Here is a 22,863-nt window from a genome sequence, read left to right on the forward strand (position 1 = left end):
GAGCCACCGCACCTGGCCTGAATGACCACCTTCTTTGGACAGGGCCTATGCCCTCCCGCTCGCCCCAGGCCCCACCTGACCTGTTCACTCATTTATGTATGACCCACTGGCCCCCGCTGCCAGCATCTGGGTTTGCAGGCTCAGGATAGAGCCTAGAAAAATGTTTGCTCAGTCGGTGACCTTTGTGTGCTGCACATACGGGTGCTCCCTGCCTCCCCCATGGCCAGCTTGGAGCATGCATAGAGCAGTGTCCATCCGGGGTTGGTAGCGCTACGTGGTGAAATGAGCTGAACTTCCCCAGCTTGCTCCTACTTTCCACTCCTAGCTCCATCTCGCACCCTCACCCCTGTGCTAGAGGCATTCAGCCACCAAAAACCTGTTTTCAACTGTCCCATTTGCCCAGGAACAAAAGTCCAAGGTTCTAGGCACAGGTCCCACTGAGGACTCTTGGGGGAGGGCTGCTCTCTAGGCTTCAGTTTATCCCTCTGTCCAGAGGAGAATTGGACTAAAGCTTCCCTTGGCTGTAAACTTCCTTCTTGTTCTGACTTTCTAGGGCTGAGTCCAAGCTGTTCTAAGTTTTGGTCAGGAAGGAGGGGTGGGGCCTAGATGCAGGAGTCACTTGAAAATATCACATTCCCTAAAGATTAATGAAACATCTTGATGGGCGTTGCCACATAGTTGGGCCAGGGGCCAGGGGCCAGCAGTGGGCCCCAGCCACTGGGCATGGCCCTGGAAGGGAGAATGGCCTCTTCCTGGACAAAAGTCATCTGCAGCCTGAGCTCAAAAGAGATGGCAGAGCACCATGGTTGAGAGCACAGGCTCTGGACTCTGCCTGGGTTGGAATCTCACTTAGCTGCTGTGTGACCTTCGGCAAGTCACTTACCCTCTCTGGGCCTCAGTTTACTTATCTGTAAAACAGGGATAATACCTACCGCAGAGGGTAGTCTGGGGTATTAAGCAGGCTGAGAGGGGCCTGGGACAGGGGCTGCCCCCTCAAAAGGGCTCCATAGCTGCTGGCCCTTATTAAAAGGGGTCTCAGCACGTGGATGACTAAGCCTTGGTGGTTATCCTTTTGGGACTATCCCCAGGGAGGGGCAGGGGTCTTTGAGAGGCAATAGCATGTAGTCAAGAACATGGAGCTTGCCCGTGCTCCGGGTTGGGGGTGGGGGAGGAGGGTTCAAGGCTGAGAGCCCGAGGGCCCTTCCTGAGCCTGTTGTGGAGCTCTGCCAGAGATGGGACTCTGGGTGGCCTGGTTCTGTAGTCAAGGCCCTTGGCATTCGCAGCCTCTGCTTTCCAGGTGTGGTGCCTTCTGGGCGTTTTCCTGAGGTGGCTCCCAGAGGCTTTCTGCCCCAGGCCAGAGTTCTCCCCGAACCACCCCCTCCCCCCAGCCCCAACTCCCCTGCTCTCCCTTCCAGGTCCAGGAAGCAGTGGCAGCTGGGCCTGGTTAAAGTCCCCTCTCCTCCTTCCTGCTCACCCACCCTCCCCTCTCCCTGCCACAGCTTGGCCACACCTGGGGAAGGAACAGGTCCAGACTCGCCGCTCAGCCCCTGCTCGGGAAACCCTGTAATGTCAGAGCTGGAAAGGAAGCAGTGGAACATTTTCCAATGTCAAGTGTTCTGTGCCAGGCACTGGACATCGTTTCGTCATTTAGCCCTGAGAACAGCACGGCATTAGCCTCAGAGCAGAGATTTGAGCCCAGCTCCAAGGACCACCTAAGGTTTGTGTGAAACCCGCAGCAAACTGCCAGGGTTGGAATCCCGCCTCTACCGTTCGCTAGCTGCGTGACCTTGGGCAAGTCAGCTATCCTCTGTGCCTCAGTTTCTTCAGATACAGAATGGAGATAATAATAGCTCCTACCTCCTAAAGTTGTTGTGAGGATTAAATGAATCTGTAACAGGTAAAGTGCTTTTAGCTGTGCCTGCTGCTTAAGTGTTTGCTCTTAGTATTTCTGTCACACCCTGCTGGGGTATGCAGATGAGCTGATGCAAGGCCAGGGGACCTGCTGTGACTTCCCACTGCATTAGCACTCCTTCCCTGTGGCTTTAGGCAGTCACTGGAGGGGCCCAGGATGTCTGACTTCCTCTGGGCATTGGGATGGCCTGGAGAGGCTGGGAGACAGGGCAGGAGTGGTACTGGACAGGACAGAGCTGCCTCATCCTCCCGGCCCGGAGAGGCTGCAGGGCTCCGGCCCCCACTGCCTCCAAGGCAGCTTTCCTGAGTCTGTTAGGGCCCCTGCCATAGCAGGAAGGGGCTTCTGACTCTGAGCCAGGGCTCAAAGCCTTGCAGGGAAGAGACCCTCCCACCTTTGGAGGTCAGGTGCCTGCCAACCCTGACCCCAAGTGTCTCCAGGAGGCACAGTGGGACCCACAGTTAACACAGCTTAGTGGTAAAAAGTACAGGCTCTCGACCCGATCTCTAGCTGTGTGACCTTGGGCAAGGTGCTTAACCTCTCTGTGCCTCAGATTCCTCATCTATAACAAAGGGGGATGATATTAGTGCCTGCCTTGTAGGGTTATTTTGAGGAGTACATGAATGGCTGTTTGTACGGTGCTGTGAATGGCATCTAGTACCCACTAAGGGTTTGCTGTTAATATACGTCCTCAAAAGCCCTGAGCAGAAAGGGAATGTTAGCCCCACTTTAGCAGATTAAAAAAAATGGAGGCTCAGGGGTGACGTTTCCATATATGGGGTTCAAGGAAGACTCTGCCCACCTTTCTACCATTCACACGGTCCACAGGGCAAGGCCAGCCTAAAGGAGCCGACAGGACCCAGCCTGGGCCCCAGCTGGGTTCCCGTCTTCCCAGCCTTTCTGCCCCAGGCCTCTGCTGACAGCAGAGAGGAAGCTGTGGCTCTGGCCCCAGGGCTCCCCCAGAAGCCTCTCAGTCTTCCTGCACCCCCTCCTCAGCCCTGCTCCAAGGACAGTGGTGCAGTGCCGCTGTGGCTGGCCTCAGAGTCCCTGAGTGCAAGGCCCGGGCCAGGTTCGTGCTGTCTCTCCACCTCTCAGGGCCCGGTGCACGGGCTGGCTTTAGGAAGGGTTTGCCCAGGCCTGGGGTTTGGAGTGCCTCTCACTGGGAGAGAAAGCAGGTCCCCCACTGTGGCCTCCACCCCTCGTATGATGGCTCGATGGCTCGTAAGATGATGGCCACCCCTCCTCACCTCTATCCTCACTTCCTGCCCCCTACCCTCTCACCCACCACTTGGCAGCCACCCCACCCCTGGGCCTCCACATTGTCCCCTGCAGCACCCACGCACTTGCAGCCTTCTCCCTGGGGCTCGTCCTGACCACCCCCGACAGTGTCCTCACCCTTGTCCCCCCGAGCTTTCCCTTCAGGACCTCTCACTGTCCGTCTCTTACCATCTCAGTCATTGTCTGCCTCTAAACTGGAGTAAAAGCTCCTCCAGGGCAAGGCTGTTTGTTTGGTTCACGAATACGAATGTATTCCAGATCCAAGAACGGTGCCAAGTACATAGTAGGTGCCCAAAAAATATTCCTTGAATGTTCTGGAGCCAGACAGATAACCTCTAAGCCACTTCCTAGCTGTGTGACACTGGACATACAACTTAATCGTCCCTTCTCTGAGTCTCAGTTTCCTGAGCTGTAAGACAGCAATCCCCAACCTTTTTGGCACCAGGGACCGTTTCAGGGAAAACAGTTTCTCCACAGCCCAGGGAAGAGGGGAGGCTCAGGCGGTGAGGAGCGGCTGTACATACAGACAAAGCTTAGCTTGCTTGCCCACCGCTCACCTGCTGTGCAGCCCCGGGTTCCTAAGTTTCATGGAAGACAATTTTTCCACGGATGGGGCCGGGGGTGCAGAGCTCAGGCGGTGATGCATGGCCCAGTTCCTAACAGGCCACAGACTGGTACCAGGCCACGGCCTGGGGGTTAGGGACCGCAGCTGTAAGAGATGTCATGGGAATAATAATAGCAGCTCGTCCTAAGATTGCTGTGAGGTTGAGATGAGTTGATATATATTAAGTGCTTATACTTTAAGTTGTTTGTAAGTGTTGGCTATGGCCAACAATACTTTAACCTGCACCATTGTTATCCTCATTTCATTGCTGAGGAGGTGGGGGCACGGAAACAGTAAGTGGCCTGCCCAAAGCCTTCTGGCTGCAAGTGGCTGCCCGGCCCGAACCTAGGTTGCAGCTCCCTCTGTGGGAGCTTGGGGAAGGCAGGGAGGTGAGGGCTGCAGCTGAGGAAGGGCCCATCTCTTCTGGGAGCCTCTGCTCGCTCAGCCATCTCTCCGGAGGCCACCACTTGTCCCTGGTGGACACCCAGCCAAGGCCCCTGGCATGTCAGCCAGTGGTGGGTGACCATGTGCTCTCTGCCCTCCACTCCTGTTGACAGCCCTGAGCGCTGGCTGCCGGCCTCCCCCATGCAGCTAGGCTGGGCAGACCTCTCCAGCTCACTGCCCCCACATTCCTCCAGGGGCCACCTTGGGCCCTGGGTCCTCACGTAGCCAGGAGGGCCAGGCCCAGGGCTTCCACCTCCTTCAGGGCCCTGCTGGGGCGGGCCAGAAGAGGCTGGAGGCCTGTTCCAGCTCTGGGTACCAGCTGTAGGCAGGCAGCGTCACAGGCTATTAATAGCCACCAAGGATGTGCCCCGAGAAAGGGGCACACTGTACACCAGCTGGGAGGGGAGGCTGAGGCAGGGCCCCTTGCAGCACAGGGAACCCAGGCCGTCCCATGGGGAGGGCAGTGGGGAGGATGTCTGGTTTCTGAGGCTTGATCCTGGAAAATGGGGGCCTGGGTCAGACGATCCCCACAGCCCCTGCTGGCTCGAGTCGGTCCTAGGGGTAAGATTTAGCAGAGCCGAATGGTCTTCACTTAAAGAATAGAAAACCAAGGAACAGTGAGGGTATGGCCTCACCCGAGCTCACCTGCAGGGTCAATGACAGAAGCAAGGTCCTGGCCCCTGCCGTCCAGCAAACTTGCTGAGCATCTGCTTTGTGCCCATCATGTTAAATGCGCATTCTCAGCCCCATCTTACTGACGGGCACACTGAGGCTTGGCCAGGTGGCACCCACTTGCCCAAGGTCACACAGCTAAGGAGTGGAACATGAATCTGTACCCTATGAGGAGGAGATTTGAGAATGTTCTCTTCCTCCTCCTCCTCTTGAACCAGAATAGAATGTTTGGTGCGGTCTGTATTTGTGTCGAAGGACCAAGGAGAGGAAGAGGCTTTATCTAGAGCCCCAGCCCCCCTGATGTTGTGTGCAGAATAATGCATGTGCTACATGGGGACATTTTTCAGGGGAGAAGGTCCTGGGCTTTATGCTGACCCACGAAGGAATAAGAACCACTAGCTTAGCTCACTGCATAGACTGGAAGACTGAGGAGGAGAGAGGCTGGCCAGGGCTCCCTGATGACCAGGGCACAGGCCAGAGTCTTTCCAAGCACCTCTGGGTCCCCTCCTCCCAGGCAGCAAACAGGGGAGTCCACATGCAGGCAGATTTCTGTACTGAAGTACTGAGCCCAGGGGCAGTGGGAGGCTGGGGACATCCTTCAGGGGAGGTGTTAAGAGGCAGAGAGCCAGGCTGGGACATCCACTTTGGGGCCACAGAGGGAGGGCTCTGCTTCAGGCAGGGTGTTAAGGGGCTTCCAGATGCCCCCACCTTCCTGAGCACAGCAGCCCACTGTGGGCATTCAGGGCAGCCAAGATGGATCAGTCACCCTCCTCTGGCCCCGCTCGGGAGACACCAGCCCTCATGCCAGGTGGGCAGGGAAGTGCTACCTCCTCTGGCACTTGTGTCTGGCATTGTCCGATCCCCGACCACACCTGGTTCCTTTTGCTCCCTAGACGCAATAGGATTGTACCGTGGGAAAAGTTTCATTCCTACCCTTCCTCTGTTCACTCGGTTCCCACCCGTCTCCCCAGAGGGTCATTTGTTCATTCATTCATTCATTTGACAAATATTTATTAAGTGCCTGCTAGGTGCCAGGCACCGTGTTAGTCACAGGGTTATGCAGCAGTGAACAAGACAGCAAAGTCCCTACCCTCCAGCTACTTCAGTTCGACTGGGGGAAAGAGACAGTCACAATAGATGTCAGAAGTCGGTAAGTTACATAATGCAAAGTGATACGTTCTACTGGGGAAAAAAACACGGAGCCGGGTATGGGGGTCGGGAGTGCAGTAGGGCAGCCTGAGTTGAGAAGGTGTCATTTGAGCAGAACTTGGAGGAAACCATGTGGCTATCTGAGGGTAGAGGTGTCCAGGCAGGGGGAACAGCCCCCAGGCAGGGAGCTGGCATGTTCAGGGGACAGCAGGGAGACCAGTGTGCTGAGTGGGGGATGGGGAGGGAGGTCAAGGGGTCAGTGGAGGCCTTTGGAACAAGATGGGAGTCCATGGAAGGTGCTGAGCCTGGGAGTAACGTGACACTCCCTGGCTGCTGTGTCAGGAATGGACTGTGGGGGGCAGCGGACCAGCTAGGAAGGCACTGCGGGAGCTGAGAGGTGATGAGGCGACCAGTGGAAGTGAGTGGTGAGTGGCCACTGAGGGTGGCAAACACCTTTCTTAATGTCTCGTGTTGGTTCTAAAGTTATTTTATGCAAATGCAAGCAAATGAGAAACTTTATTTCCCTTCATTTCAAGGTAGCTTACTAAACACCTGGGACTGTCTGGCCTCATCCCAGAGTGATACAGAGGCCCAGAGATGGCAAGGGATCTGGGGCAGCTGCTGTGTCCCCTCTCCTACGTGGCTGGGGGAGGGCCAGTGGCACAGCTCCCTGGGGGTCATTGGACACCCTTCAGAAATTCCAAATGCACCCACACTTTAACCCAGCAAGCCTATTATAGAATTTATCACACAGATACACCTGTGCACTGCAAAACAGCTCTGCACGAGGCTTCTGCACATTGTTTGTGATAGTAGCGAGAGGGTAGCCGCCACCCAAGTCTCCACGGTAGGAGTCTGGTTAAATGGATGGCAGCATGTCCGTATGTACCTTTCCAGCCCTAGGGGCCCGAGTTCCAGTTCTGCAGCGGTTCCTCCTGCCTGGATCCCCGTGCTCCTACAGCCACCCTGGGCCTTGCTCTTGGCGCTGGGCTGGCCTGGGTGCTGTCCATGCCTGTGGTGCTGAAGACTGTGGGGCTGGAGGGAGGCCTGGTGCTGTGAACCTGAGACCAAGAGTAGAGAAGGGGAGATAGAGCAGGAGGACGTTCAGGGTTCAAGGCCTGGCGCTGCTACTCAGGAGCTGAATGACTTTGGGCAAGTTGCTTAACCCCTCTGAGCCTCAGTGTCCCTATCTATAAAATGGGGTTGCTGTGAAGACTGAATGGCAGCAGGAATGTGAAGCCTTGGCACATTGATAAAATAAATGGTAATTTGTACTGTATCAGGTTAGAGACAGCAAAGCATGGTGGTTAAGCTTTTGGCCACCAGAGTGATGATGCCTGGATTTGAAACTTGGCTCTGCCACTTAGTGGATGGATGATCTTGATCAAGTGACATGACTGCTCCATGCCTCAGTTTCCTCATCTGTAACTTGGGGTTAATGATAGTCCCCATGTCATAGGATATCGTGAGGATTCGATGAGGCACTTGGCGTATGACAGGGGTTCCCTAAGTGTTAGCGATTTGTCATCACTTTGCTCCCTGTCATCATCATCAGTCTCGTGACAGCACTCCAGCCTCTCTGTTCACGGTGACCAGGGTTACTCACAGCCACTCACATCTGTGCTGTGCTTGGGGTTGGGGCTGTGAGAGGGAGACAGCACCTTGCCCCCTGGGTGCCCCGGCTTCTAGTCCAGCCCTGCCACTGCCTCTCTACGTGCCTTTGAGCCAGTAGCTGTTCCTTCCCTGCCATCAGACTCTGCATCTGTAAAATGGTGCTAATGATACTTCAGGCCTGTCCCTGGGAAAATAGCTATGTCCCTATAGGGTCACATTCAGGAAAGCGAAGATATAAAAAGTTACAATTTCCCAAACACGTAGAGAATTAATCACCCGGCATTTGTCACACCCTGGCTAAGTGCTGGGAATAGCAAGATGATTAAGGCATGGATGGGGCTTGCTTTCAAGGAGTTCTTGGGTTTCTTGCTGGGTGGTTAATCCCCTTCAAGGCCCATTCAGGTGTCACCTTCTGATGCTGGAAGCCACCCTGATCGCCGTTGCCAGGACCCTCCGTGGAGGTGCTGGAGCACTGACCATTGTTCTGTGTCCGTGTTTTCACCACCACCCTGGTTTGCAGGTGCATTCTCGTTTGGTGCATTGCTCTACCCTACACCCCATGCCAACACCCAGCACAGTGCCTGGCCCGAGTGGGTTGCAAGTTACATAAACCCAAGTCAAACAAGCTTAATTAAGCCAAAAAGGAAGTGTATTCATTCATGAAACAAATGTTGAGGCGCATAATTGGCTTTAGATGTGCCTGGATGCGGGCTCAAAGTCATCAGAAATCTCTCCACCTTTCTTATCTCTATTCATCTCTGTTGCTTTATTCTCCAGCGGGTCCCCCCGCCCCCTCTGCATGGTGGCAAAGCCAACCCCCAGCAGCTCCAGACCTGTGTCCCCCAGTTTTGCAGCTCAAGGTGAGAGGATACCTCTTTCCTGATGGCTGCAGCAAAAGTCCTAGGGCTGGGTCTCAGTGGGTCACCTTCGGTCACTTGTTCATCTCTGAACCAGTCACAGTGGCCTGGCAGATGATGGGTTGGGTCCACTGGTTGGCCAGGCCTGGGTGGAGACACATGGGATGAGAGGGCCATTACCCAAAGAAAGGGACATTGGTGCTGAGCGGCAGAAACAGCACGTGCCCATTCAAACAACCACGGAAAATGCGTGAGCAAGTCAAGGATTGGGTCAAATCTGATCGGAAGACAGTTTCTCTGACCACATGTATCAGAAGGACTGCGGGGAGGAACCTAGAAGCAGGCGAGGGCATGTGGAGGGGGTGGTGGGGTGGCTCGGTCACACAGGCCCCAGCCCTCGTTGCTTTACAGAGGAGCACAGTGAAGCGGGTGAGAGTGGTCAGAGGTGCTCCCTGTCCCCCCTTGGGGCCTGGAGTACCATCACAGGGCTGCGTTTTTCACAGGGACTTGTAATAATAACGCTGACCCAGAAGTGAGGTGACCCACCCAGGAACAGTCACCAGTCAGTGGCATCCTTCCAGGCCGGGGCTTAGCTAAGGATACCCCTGGAGTTTGCGCACGCTAGGGCCACGACAGCACAGGCCCAGCTCCCTGAGGGGGGAGACTGGACATAGGGGCTGAGCATCTTAGCATCCCAGAAAGAGAACCAGAAAGGCCTGGCTGGCATCATTAGATCCAGCCTCGTCCCCACTGATTCCCCAACAGATGAGCATCCAGCCACTGCTCCTGCCCCTCAGCGAGGATGCACTTCTGCTCTGCTGCATCTTGTTTTGAGTTGCTGCCTGTCTGGGTCTGGCTTTAGGGGCCTCGCAGAACACAGTGCAGGAGAGCACGGGCTCTGAAGCCTGACGGCCGGGGGTCAGTCCCAGCACTGCTAACTGCTCACCTGGGCAAGCGCTCAGCCCCTCTGTGCCCCCGCATGCGTCCTGGTCCATTCTGCGCTGCTGTAACAGAATAGCCCGGGCTGGGTGATCATCATGAACAGAAAGGTATTTTTCATAGTTCTAGAGGCTGGGAAGTCCAAGATCAAGGTGCTAGCATCTGGTGAGGACCTTCTTGCTACGTCCTCCCATGGTGGAAAGGAAAGAGAGGGAGGGAGAGAGGGACTGGCCAAAAGGGGCCAAACTCGTTCTTTTGTAAGGAACCCTCTCCTGAGATCATGGCAGAGCCCTCATGGCCGAATCATCTCCTAAAGGTCCCACCTCTTGATGCGGTTACAGTGGCAATTAAATGTCAACATGAGTTTTGGAAGGACATTCAAACCATAGCAGTACCCCTGTCTGTAAAACAAGGATAATAATAGTCGTACCTACCACCCAGGGTTGCGGTGATTATTCTATGATCGAATCCACAGTGCCTGGCCTGTGGTAAATGCTCAATGAACATTTGCCAGGGTTATTTTTCTCCTGCAAGACAAGAGCAGGCCCCCTTCTCTTTGCAGGCTGGTCACCCTCCACCCACTCCTGTCACTGTGTTCTTGTCACTTGGTCCCTAGTGTTATCCTGGTTAGCCTTCTCTGGCCACGTTCCAGGCAGTTGAACACACTGAGGTTCGTACTGTAGCTCTTTTGCTTGCTTACGACATAACCTTTGAGTCGGGGCTGTGCCCACTCCAGAAACAAACAAGCCCCCCATCTCAGCAGCTAGCGCAATAGAAGTTTCCTTCTGGCTCACGTAACAGTGAGGAGTGGGTGATCCTCCTCACCGTGATTTGGGGACCTAGGCTCTTCCTGTCTTGTGGCTTCGCCATCTTGTAGGGTTTTGCAGTGCTCTGCAGCAAGCCAGCACGCAGAAGAAGAGAGACTAGAGGGAAGCTTCCCCAGTTCTTGGAAGCCCCAGGCTGGCAGCGACACACACCACTTCTGTTCACAGCCCCGTGGGGAAAGGCAGTCACGTGGCTGCCCTGGATGCAAAGGAGGCTGAGAATGTAGTTCCCTGCTGGACAGCCACTTTCCAGCAGCGACTTTGTAGTAGAGAAGAGGAAACACACATTTTTGGTGGACAGTGGCTGTCTTTGCTATGACTGTGGGCAAATCACCAACCTCTTGGGCCTCTGTTCTTCATCTGTAACACAGAAAGCACCGCTCGACTGTGGCGAGGGCTGCGCAGCTCTGTACATTCACTGAAATCATTGAATTGTACGCTCAATGGGTGAGGTTTGTGCTATGTAAGTTACACCTCAATTAAGCTGGTTTTTAAAGTTAGGAACCATCTTGCCCCTTCTTAGGGTTCTTGTGAGGACTCAGTGAGTGAGACTTTGCCAAGCTGGTGGCACTGTGTGTGTCTGTGTGTGTGCACATGCTTGTGTTTGTGTGTGCGGTGGGGAACAGGGGTTCCAAAGTAGGCCTGAGTTGGGTGACAAGGTCAGTGCAGTTTCATACGGGTGGCACCCAGCTCCAGCCGACCGTCAAGAGGAAGTGGTAGGTGGTTCAGTCTTGCACCTCCCTTGGGAAACCCTCCCCGACCACGGTGGCCCTCCAAGCATGTGGCAGAGCCACAACTTCTGCCATGAAGTTGGGGGACCCCGCCCGCACTCAGCAACACAAATAGCAGGTGGAGGCCTCCCTTGGGGCCAGCGGGGTGCAAAGTGGGGGCCCCAGCAGCACAGTCAGCTTGAGCGTGGGTGGGTGCGGGGCCAACCGCACAGCATGAACGGAGGTCAGCCCAGGCCTCCCCTGCCTGGCGTTGGCAAGATCACCGCCATCAAGCCCACAGCTGCTTCTGGAAGTGGGTGCAGTGACAATGGTGATGATAAAATACTTTGAGGATCAAGTTCCCACTGAGACTCTGTCCTCTTCTTCCCTACCTGGCTACGGAGGGATCTGGGCAAGATGTTCCCAACATCCTTGGGAAAGCACAGTGGTTAAAAGCACCAACTTTTGAGCCAATCCCCATGCTAGCTGTGTGACCTTGGGCCAGTTACTCAGTCTCTGTGCTTTGTTTTCCTCCTGTCCAAAGTGGGAATGATAATGATACCTGACTATTAAGAGTTGTGAAGATTAAGTGAGTTAGTCCTTAGAACAGGGCCTGGCATGTCGTACGTCCTATAAATGTTGGTGCCATTATTATTACTGCCATTGTTCCTGTTATTTTCTTGATCATACGGACGTGGAAGCTGAAGCTCAGAGAAGTGGTGTGACTTGCTCAAGGTCACCCAGCTAAAAAGTGGCGCACGTTAAGATCAAGGCCAATCCTGCAAGCCTCAAGGCCCGCGCTGTTCCCGTCACTCCCCACTGTGCCTCTCAAGTCACATGCGTCGGAACTGGGTCAGAGGCAGTGTGTACCTGGGGGATGACGCGCGGGCGTGTGGATTAATTCCTTGTCTCCTGCTGGCACCTTGTGGGGAACAGGCCTGAAGGGGGAAGGAGGGGGTGGTGGGGAGAACCCCAAAACTGGACCCTACAAACCAAGGAAAGGAATGAGGGAGAGGGTTGAATCTAGTCTAGCCCCTTCCCCTGGGAAGCTCTTGGCCTATCAATGGGACAGAGAGGGACACAGCTGGGACTACTGCTCCAGGGCTTCCTGGAGGAGCAGGACCTGAGGGTAATGAGGCCCGGGAGGGTGAAACAGGCAGGAGAGGTTGTTCAGGAGCTGTGAGGACATGCAATAGGGGCCACCAGAGCTGTGGAGCAGACGTGTGGGGCAGTGGGCAGAGCGGGGACCTGCAGCTGAGGGGGAGGGGCATGGGCAAGGCCCTAACCAGCCCACGTGGCTGTGCCCCGCCCCACCCAGAGCCTACCTGGGGCAGCTGAGGCCAAGGGTGCGGAGAGGAGCCAGGCACCCCCCAGTCCCTGGTGGAGGGAGGGTTTATAGCCACTGCCAGCTGCCAGTCCCACACCCAGGGAGTGCAGAACAGCCCGAAGTGACCTGGCAGGGCCAAAGCCCAAGGTGGGAGAGTTGCACACATGTGTACACATGTGCTGCACGCACGTGGCCCGCCCACCTCAGCAGTCCTCGGGGAGTCCACACACCTCAGGAGAAGTAGGTCAGCAGAGCAGCCGGCGCCTTTCCCTGGCGGGCGGGGGAGGAGCTCGAGGCAAAGAGGGCTGTGCACTCATCTGAACCCCCGGGGACAGCCCCGCACTCCGCACAGAAAGGGCCCAAGGACGCGCTGGCCTGAGGATGCGGCACAGGAGCAGCCGTGCCTCTCCCTGCTGGCACTGCGGCCTTCGCCTGGGTTTCCTAGCTCAGGAGCCTCCTCACCCAGGGTGGACCTTTGACTGGGGTTGGAAGAGCAGATCTTTTCCAGCCCCTGAAACCAGGGAGAGACTCTCACAGAGAGATGCCGCCCCCCGGCAGCCCAGGACAGACCCAGTGCCGTGCAGCCAGAGCTGGGACTGCATGGAGACTTGGCGACAGGGGTCGTGTCCGCGTTCGGGTCAGCACGCTAAGGGTCGAGAGGAAGGGCACGCGGGACCGGGCCTCCGTGGGCCTGTGGAGTGGGCTGGTGCAGGCTACAGACTAGACTCTCCGAGGACAGTATGTGGCATTTCAGCCAGAGTCCCTGGCACGCGTTCAGGTTGAAAATGACTAGGAAAGCAAAGGCAGTAAGTAGCTGGGTGGGGGATGGGTGGAGGGGGGTGGCGGTGGGTTCTGTTAGAGCAGGGGAGACGGGCGGGCTCGTGAGCGGAGGGAAGGGGTGGGCAGAGGGGTGACGGGCAGAGGATCCCGAGGAAGCAGAGGGCGGGCGCTGGGGGGAGGGCTGCCTCCTCCCCAGCCAGCTGAGAGGACGGTGCAGATGGAGCTCCGTTTGGGGCTGGGTGGGAGGCCAGGAAGTTCCTCCTGATGTTCCTCCTCTCCGTGTGAAGTGGGAGGCTGGGTCGTGCCGGAGCGAAGGGGAAGGCGGGGGGGGGGGGGGGGTGCAGGGGGTGCTTGGGGCCTGGAAGAGAGCTGCTGGGCCGGGGTGAGGACTCTGTGCTCCCCTCCCCAGGGCCCCACCCCCACCCCCCGCCATGGCCAGCAGCCCTGGCTCAGCCGGGGACAGCAGGGAGTAACAATGTTAGCAGCAGGTCAACACCGGCACCCGCAGACACCCACTGTGTGCCGGGCACCAGATGCTTTGCATCTGTGAACTTATTTAATCCTGGCAACAGCCCATGGGGAGAAGGTACTGTTATTATGTCCTTCTTACAGATGGGGAAACTGAGGCACAGAGGGACGAAGTAGCTTGCCCAAGGACATCCAGCTAGCAAGAGATGGAGTCAGGATTCAGACCCAGGCTGTCTGGCTCCCAATCTGTGCCTCCTCCCAGATGGTGCTGTGGTGGTTGTCCTACGGTGGGGGGTGGGGGGGAGGTGCTGAGGGGCAGGCTGGGGGTGATGCATCTGTCATTAGAGGGAGAAGGGAGTGAGGCGAGGGCAGAGGGAGGCTGCACCAGGAGGCGGGCACCCAGCGGCTGGAGGCCTCTCCGGCCAGTGCACGCACAGACACACACTCACACCTGCACCCGGGAAAGGCTCACCCCCGCACCCCCACACTTCACAGATAAGAAAGGAGGGTCCCAGAGTGGCTGCCTGGAAGACAGGGCTGGGGACGGACAGGGGCATATAAGGGGACAGAAGGAGCTTTGGGATGATGGGTATGTCCGTGATCCGGATCACAGTGATGGCCTCATAAATGTATACGTGTGTCAAAACTCATCAACTTGTACACTTTAAATATGTGTAGCTTATTGTACATCAAATATACCTCAATAAAACTGTAGCAAAATGAAGTGAAAAAAAATAAGGGAAAAAACAAGAAATGAAGGCCCCAGATGGAGAGTTAGTTCACTGTCACCCACTCAGAGCCTTCAAGAGTCAGGTCCCAGGCCGGGTGCGGTGGCTCATGCCTGTAATTCCAGCACTTTGAGAGGCTGAGGTGGGAGAATTCATTGAGGTCAGGAGTTTGAGACCAGCCTGAGCAACATGGTGAGACCCCCATTTCCGCAAAAAATAGAAAAATCAGCTGGGCATGATGGCACACGCCTGTACTCCCAGCTACTCAGGAGGCTGAGGCCGGAGGATCGCTTGAGCCCAGGAGTTTAAGGGTGCAGTGAGCTATGGTGATGCCACTGGGCTAGGTCTTGGTGGGGTGGGTGCTCTGGCCTTGAGTCCGGGGGCAGGGGGCTGGGTGGGGCCCTGGGACTACAGCTGTACTGTGTGTGCCTTGTGTGTCATCTGCGGTGGGGGAGGCACTGCCAGGCTGTGTTCGCGTGTGGCTGTGCCACGTTGTGTGGCCGAGATGTTTTATGCAGCAGCCACTGCCTCAGACCTCCCCTTCCTCTGGTTCACGTGTCACTGTGTTTACTGCCCGTCTCCCTCTGGAGCCTAAGCCAGGGATTCTTAGGCGTGTGTTCAGTGCTGTGTCCCCAGGATTTTGGACGGCCCTGGCAAACAGTGGGTGCTTCACTGATGCTTGTGAATGGGAGCACTCGTGTGAACTCAGTATCTGGCTGTGTCTGTGTGACATAAACACAGGGGCCTTGCCTGACGCCGTGTGGGTGACAGCATGAGGCAGATGGGCTGGTGGTACCCAAGTGCGAGGGCAGGGACAGTGGCTGTCTTGCAGAATGCTGGCTCAGGCTTGGCCCTTTTGGGAGGATGCTTCTCGCCCCCTTGTGGTCATCTTGGGCCTGGCATCTGGGCCCAGCCTCAAGTTTTCTGGGTGCTGGGGAGTCGGGAGGAGGGCCCTAGCCTGATGACACACTTCATGCCACAACCCCAACAGGGAGAAGATGAGCGTGGGCTGCCCAGAGCCTGAGCCGCCCCACTCCCTGCCCTGCTGTGGGCCGGGGACCGCCCCTGGGCCTGGTGCTGGCGTGCCCCTTCTCACTGAAGACATGCAGGCGCTGACCCTCCGCACACTGGCAGCCAGCGACGTCACCAAGCACTATGAACTTGTCCGGGAACTGGGCAAAGGCACCTATGGGAAGGTCGATCTGGTGGCCTACAAGGGCACAGGTTAGTGTCTGCAGGGTGGCAGGGTTTTAGGTTGGGGTGGGGGGCATGACCGGGGCTCTCTAGTTCTCTCCGTGGGGCCAGGAGGCCAGCAAGGAGGCGGAGCCAGGGGCCTGGTGGACAGGATGAGGCCTGATGTGGCCCAGGGAGGAGGAGACCGGGCAGATGGGGCAAGAGAGGAAGCTGGGGGACGTGCCCCGGGACCTCTGCAGCATCTGCTTCCCCTAGAGATGAGGACAGAGAGCTGAGGGTGGGTGCTCGGAACAAGGCACTGCACTTAAATGGTGGAGGGAGATGACCCTGTGGGGTCAGTATAGCCACCTCCATTTCTCAGGTAAGGACAGTAAAACTTAGACAGATTCAGTCACTTTGACAAGGTTATGTAGCTACAGAGGGTTCGAACTAGGATGAAACTCCAGTAGTCAGCTCCAGAGCCTTCTCGCTTAGCCGCTGAGCTGGGTGCCCCCCCATGCTGGAGGCTCACTGTGGTACCCACTCAGCCAGCTGGGGCAGGGGGCTCTGTGCCAACCGAGGGCAGAAGGAGGAGCACTGGACCTGGGGCCACCGGAGCTTTGCTACTTGCTTACTGTGTGACCTTGGGCAAGTGACTTGACCTCTCTGTGCTTTGGTTTCCTTCTCTGTAAAATAGGGTAACATTTTTGCCCCCCTATGAGCCATGGGTTGTAAATGCGAAGTGCTGGAGGCAGGGCCTGTGATGCGTGAGCGTTCTGTGGACACATGCTGTGTGTCACACAACTGCACCAGGTGGGCCCAAATGCCTGCCCAAGCACAGAGTCAGGGATGTGTGCCTTGAAGTGTCTCCTCTCTTCTTATTCATTCATCCCTTTAACAGACATTTGCTGAGCACCTACTATGTGCCAGACTTTGGAGACACAGGGCGGACCAAGACAGAGGTCCCTACATGCAGGGGCATAGACAAATAAGCACACAGTATGGCAGGACAAAATGAGAGCAGGTGGAGGATGCGGCAGGCCCTCCTCAGCACCCCCTCGTGGAGGGTACAGCCTGGGTGTAGGGGACCCAGCTGATCCTGCCTTGCTGCAGGGCCTTAGGCAAGTCCTTTTCTCTCGCTGGGTCTCCTCTCTGGAAAATGAGGACAGTCATGCAGGCTGGGGCCCAGGTTGTGCCTTGTCACTAGGACAGGCTGTGCAGACAGGCATGGGCTTGCCGGGTGCAGGACGGCAGGGAGAGGGGGCTTCACCACAGTCGCTGTCACTCCCATCAGGCACCAAAATGGCATTGAAGTTTGTGAACAAGAGCAAAACCAAGCTGAAGAACTTCCTGCGGGAGGTGAGCATCACCAACAGCCTCTCCTCCAGCCCTTTCATCATCAAGGTCTTCGACGTGGTCTTTGAGACGGAGGACTGCTACGTCTTCGCGCAGGAGTACGCGCCCGCTGGGGACCTGTTTGACATCATCCCTCCGCAGGTATTAGGGCGGCAGCATAGCGAGGGAAGAGTGTGAGTGTGTGTGTGTGTGGGGGGGGTCAATCAGTAAGTATTTATTGAGTGCCTACTGTATGTCAGTTACTGTTACGGGGGCTAGGGACGCACAGTGAAGACGACAAAGGCCCTGCCCCTGCTCTAATGGGGAAACAGACACCCACAACAAGCCGCTCCAGACATCAGATTGAGATAAGCACTGAAGGAAACAGCCAGAAAGATGAGATAAGGTCCAACAGCGCCCTCCTCTGGAACTGCACAAGAGGCGAGGTGTCAGGTCCCCCTGGGAAGGAGGCCCCAGAGCAGGTGACCCTGGAGCTGGCCGGAGAGTGGGGGAAGATCCAGGCGCTAGGTTTCAATCTGCTCTGCCATTTGCTGGCTAAGTGATGAGACCTCCCATGTCCCCCCAGCGGAACAGCCACTGCGAGGGTTTGATGAAGTCAGAGCTGAAAGGTCGCCTAGCGCAGCACTAGCGAGCGCTCCGTTCCTTGGGGGCACTGCGCAAAGGGTGGGAGGCGAGAATGCGCGGGACGGAGAGGGAGCCGCAGCGGTGCCCGTGTGGGACGCGGGGAGCAGCTGGGACAGGGCGCAACTGGGGCAGTGGGCGGCAGGGAAAGGCCACCTCTGAGCGCCACGCCCCGGCCGCAGGTTGGGCTCCCCGAGGACACGGTGAAGCGCTGCGTGCAGCAGTTGGGCCTGGCGCTGGACTTCATGCATGGGCGGCAGCTGGTGCACCGCGACATCAAGCCCGAGAACGTGCTGCTGTTCGACCGCGAGTGCCGCCGCGTGAAGCTGGCCGACTTCGGCATGACTCGCCGCGTGGGCTGCCGCGTGAAGCGCGTCAGCGGCACCATCCCCTACACGGCGCCCGAGGTGTGCCAGGCGGGCCGCGCCGACGGCTTCGCGGTGGACACGGGCGTGGACGTGTGGGCCTTCGGCGTGCTCATCTTCTGCGTGCTCACGGGCAACTTCCCGTGGGAGGCGGCGTCGGGGGCCGACGCCTTCTTCGAGGAGTTCGTGCGCTGGCAGCGGGGCCGCCTGCCGGGGCTGCCGTCGCAGTGGCGCCGCTTCACCGAGCCGGCGCTGCGCATGTTCCAGCGGCTCCTGGCCCTGGAACCCGAGCGCCGCGGCCCGGCCAAGGAGGTCTTCCGCTTCCTCAAGCACGAGCTCACGTCCGAGCTGCGGCGCCGGCCCTCGCACCGCGCGCGCAAGCCGCCCGGGGACCGCCTGCCCGCCGCTGGGCCGCTGCGGCTCGAGGCGCCCGGGCCGCTCAAGCGGACCGTGCTCACCGAGAGCGGCAGCGGCTCCCGGCCCGCGCCCCCGGCCGTCGGGCCGGTCCCGGTGCCCGTGCCCGTGCCCGTGCCGGTGCCCGAGGCCGGCCTGGCTCCCCCGGCACCCCCCGGCAGGACCGACGGCCGCCCGGACAAGAGCAAAGGGCAGGTGGTGCTGGCCACGGCCATCGAGATCTGCGTCTGAGCCGCCCCCGCCGCCCTCCCGGGGCGGGCACGCAGCGGGGGGAGCCGCCCTGGGCCTGCTCCCAGCCGGTGCCGGCGGCCGGCAGGAAAGCGACCGGCGTCCGCTGGGCCGGAGGGCGTAGCGGGTAGACTAGGCAGGACCGCTGGCTGCGGGTCCCGGCGGTCCGGCCCGGTCCTCGGGGGGCTGGCGAGACAGCCACCAAAGACCTCCGAAGCCGCCCGGCGGGCGGGGCCGCGGCCCAGAGAAGCCCCGCCCCGCGGACCCGAGCGTTCAGAGCCCCGCCCACAACAGGAGCAAGGGAGCGGCGGGGCCAGACTCCCAGACACCTCCCTGAGCCCTGGAACCCCGACTAGTTGCTCCTTCTTGGCCCTTCACACCCCTGGCAGATCATCCTGCAGTCCCACCCAGGTCCTGCACTCCTGGCCACCCCACTCTGCCCCCTTCCCACCCTGGGCACAGAAAAGGACTGAAACGTTGGGCAGAGAAGGGGCTTAAGGCCCTCCCCTCTCACCGGCACTGGCTGGGACCAAGGCAATGAGGGGAGGCAGTGCGTCCTGCCCCTTTGCTGGCAGGCTGGAGGGGAGAGGCCAAGCCCTGGGAAATGTAGCAAATCTCTGGATGTCGCATAGGTGTGTTTGTGTGTAGGTACGGGCCCCAAGAACCTAGTGACCCCTACGCCCCCATTCCACCGGTGAGGACACTGAGTCCAGTACGGAAGGCGGCTTGCCGTGGGCCAGTAGCCACAGAGAGGCAGAGCTCTCTCCCCTCCCCTCTCCACTTGTCCTGACAAGTCCCGGGGATAGAAGGGCTCTCAGGGCAGGGGTCTCGCCCTGCATCCTTAGGGCCGGCAGCCAGTGCAGAGCCAAGGGCCGGGCCCAGCCCGCTCCCCACAAGCTGCATCTTCTTCAGGCCCAGGGACCTCTCCCAGATCCTCCCAGTCCTCACTGCCCCAGCCTGGACAGAGTAGCTTGGGCTTCCCGCAGGCAGCGCGGTGACTTACGCCAGGAATTTCTTCTGAGATTTTGTCGGGGTCAAACATGCCACCCTCCAACACCGGGCTGACCTCATCCTCACATCTGCCATGTTTCTGGTACTGGAGCAGCAGGAGGCAGGAGCCGCGTGTGTGGGCATCAGAACGGGAGGGCTGTGGACGCGTGGAAACAGGTGTGTGCGCAGAGTGCAGGCGTGCGGGCGCAGCCTTGTGTGTTCGCGTGACTGCGCATCGCGATGCCTCAGCCACTCCGCCCCACCCAGGTTTCCCACCAGGCCTGCATTTCCCCCACCCTCAGGGAATCCGGCAGGGGGGCACCTGCTGGTTGGTCCAGGCCCCCAGGCAGCAAAACAGACAAGAGGAACCAGCCTCACCCAGCGCTCCCTCAAGGGGACCTCCTGCCCTCTCTGTAGTGGCCCGGGACCCCCACAATAACCTCAGCATGGGTGAAGCTGCCCTCCGTGCCTGACAGTGCCCTAGCAGCTGTCCTGGGCCACCCCTGCCTGGGTCCCTCCTGGGGTTCTGGGGCATTTGAGGGGCCTCCTTGGTGGGCCAGGCTGGCCAGAGTGGACATCCATCACTCTCTGGCCTGGAGCCCCCACCTCTCCACTCACCCCTCATTCCCACCTCGAACAAGGGCTATAGGTCCCCCTGCCCTGCCCGGGTCCAGTTTACAAACAGTGTGTGGTTGCCCCAGGGCCTGGCCCCCCCTCTCCCTGGTATGCCCACTCCTCTCAAGACCCCACCTCCCCCGTGGGCATGGGGCCCTCCACATGCCAGGTAAGTAGCAGACCCCTCCTCCCACCAAGGGCCAAGTCTCAGAGAAGGCCCCATCACTGCCCCAGCCCACCTGGAGCCCAGCCGGGCCACCTCTCCCAGCCGCGACTTCTCCTTTTGCCTTAGGCCTCGCGACATCCTGATCTCTCCTGCAATAACAAGGAAGCGAGATTCCACAGTAGACGTCCCTTGCGTGCACACCCCCCTCTCTTTGTTAAGATCCCGTTTGGGAGTCGTCTCCCTTGTCGTAGTACCTAGTATGTTAGAGTCGGGAAGGGACTGTAGTGATGTAGTTCAGCCCTCATTTGCAGAGGGGCCAGGAGGGCAGCGACAAACCTGACCCAAGAGCAGGACTGGATCACAGGTCAGGGCTCTGCTGCTGCCTCCTCTGCTGGTTGGGCTGGGACCCTTTGCCCCTTAGGAGAGGTGTTGGTCACAGATGTTTACCTCAGTTTATGTCACTGTCAAAGAAACAAAAAATAATAGCAAAAAATAACACCGTAGACATGAAGACTTAGAAGACAAAAAAACACACAAAAAATCTCCCCCCCTTTCGATTTCTCTGTGAAGGTACAGTGTGTATGTTTGTGTGTGTGTGCGTGTGTGTCTATCCCACCCCGGGCAGGCCAGGTCATCTCCGGCCTCTGTCCCAGCTCCTGTGTCCCCCATACTGCCCCTGTCCTCCGGTGCTTCCCAGAGGCCCCTCTGAGCTGGCCTGTGGGGTGTGGGGAGCCCCTGGGCGGGAGGCAGGGCCACAGGTCAGCTAGAGGGTCTCCCACCAGGCCCACTGAGCAGAGCTCCAAGGCTGCCCAATGCTCCCTGAGCCCATGCTGTGGCCGGTGGGACACTCCTGGTGGCTGGCATCAGCGTCCGAGCCTGGCTCAGGGACTGGGGCAGGGGTCTGGGTGGAATCCCAGAAGTCCCAAAGCCCCAGACCCCCATGTCTTGCCACCTCCCACGCCATGTGTTTGTAAATACTCTGGTAGCCTTTGGCCCTGAGAAGGTTTTTAAATGTGTTATTTACTTCTCTAAACATGACAATTGCTAAAAAATAAACAAAAGTTTAGAAAAATTACCACTGGGTGGCTGTCTGGTCTCGGTTTTGAGGTGGGAGGGCACCCTGGAAACTGAAGGTCTGATCTTGACAAATGCTCCAGGCTCCCCATGACCTCTCAGGCCTCCAGGAGACCCAGGCCAGGGGAGGGAGTCCCTGGCCTGGAGTCCAGCTTCAGCTTACGGCCCTTCAGACTGGGCAGGAAGTAGAGGCAAAAAGCCCAAGGACCAGAGTAGGTGAGTTCGCCACTCAGCAGTTATTTACCAAGCAACTTGTGTGTGCCAGGCTTCCTACTAGGGACAGGGACACAGCTGGGAGCAGGACAGATAGGGCCCCTACCCTCGGGTAGCTGGCGATCCGGTGATGGAGACAGACAGCACCCAGATAGCAGACTGGGCACTGTGAAGGTATGGAACTGGGAAACCCACCCAAGTTTGGAGGAGTGGTTGGAGGCTCTCTGAAGACAAGTCCAAAGGATTCGAAGTTCTCCAGGGATCAGCATGGCGGGGGCAGGAGGAAGCTGAACAGGCGGTAGCTGAACAGGCGGTGGGTGCAAACTCCGGCAACAGGCAAAGTGGAAGTTCTAAAGCAGGGGGAGTTGGGACGAGCTGTAGGGAGTTTCATGATTCAACATTAATTCAAACAAAAAAATTTTTTTGGAGACAAAGTCTCACTCTGTTGCACAGGCTAGAGCGCAGTGGCGTCAGCCTAGCTCACAGCAACCTCAAACTCCTGTGCTCAAGTGATCCTCCTGCATCAGCCTCCCAAGTAGCTGGGACTACAGGCATGCACCACCGTGCCTGGCTAATTTTTTTCTATTTTTAGTAGAGACAGTGTCTTGCTCTTACTCAGGCTGGTCTCGAACTCCTGAGCTCAAAGGATCCTCCCGCCTCAGCCTCCCAGAGTGCTAGGATTATGGGCATGAGCCACTGCACCTGGCCCATCAAACAAATATTTACTAATTACCTAGTTGTGTCTGTTGACTCTGCCTTCAAATACAGGTGCATCCAGAATCAGCACTGCCCACGCCAACATTGCTGCGTCTCTCCCTGGCCTAGTGCGGGAGCCTCCTCTCTGGCCTCCCAGCTCTTCTCCTGAGCCTCTGTAGGCTCTTCTCGGTACTATGGCCAGACTATTTTAGCTAATAAGACTTTAAAGGTGAAAGGAAGTCTTGCTAATAGCGCATCTAACAGAGGAAAAGTAAACTTTCAAACAGAAAGCAAGGGATATAAACTCACAACCATTGCCTTTGTTTTGTTTAATCAAAACACCTGTGGTCATCTCTAAGACTCGGTTTTCTCAGCCCTGAAGAGCCCTAAGCAGACAGGAGCGGGGCTACCTACCCCCTCCAGCTCTGTATCTCAGTTCCTGCCAAAAAAAACCCATATTCCAAGGACTCGGATAATCCAGCCTCAGAGAGAGAGAAAAAGAAATAAAGAACTCCCTGACATCTCACAGCCACTTCTGTTACCGGTCTGCTGAAGCAGAAACAAACAATTCATTTTGACCCTTTAAAAGCACCAAACAACTTTCCTCTGCTCCCCAGCACTACCCTCTACTTTTTCTTCAGTGCTGTGG

The 22,863-nt window shown here is 57.6% G+C and overlaps 1 protein-coding gene across 3 annotated transcripts in view; it reads left to right on the forward strand.

The window, feature by feature from the left end:
• SBK1 (SH3 domain binding kinase 1) overlaps positions 1-21,306 on the forward strand; it is a 50,299-nt gene extending 28,993 nt beyond the window's left edge. For 2 of the 3 annotated variants that reach the window (XM_045542859.1, XM_045542858.1), the window contains exons 2-4: positions 15,295-15,527; positions 16,771-16,973; positions 17,636-21,306. In XM_045542859.1, coding sequence (XP_045398815.1) covers positions 15,302-15,527; positions 16,771-16,973; positions 17,636-18,463 — 1,257 coding nt within the window. In that variant the 5' untranslated portion in view covers positions 15,295-15,301 and the 3' untranslated portion in view covers positions 18,464-21,306. Of the gene's footprint in view, positions 1-1,619; positions 1,718-15,294; positions 15,528-16,770; positions 16,974-17,635 lie in introns of those variants that run through there. The other variant, XM_045542861.1, reaches the window with a different exon arrangement.
• The last annotated feature ends 1,557 nt before the right edge of the window (positions 21,307-22,863 follow it).

This window comes from Lemur catta, chromosome 2, assembly GCF_020740605.2.
Source record: "Lemur catta isolate mLemCat1 chromosome 2, mLemCat1.pri, whole genome shotgun sequence".
NCBI lineage: Eukaryota > Metazoa > Chordata > Mammalia > Primates > Lemuridae > Lemur > Lemur catta.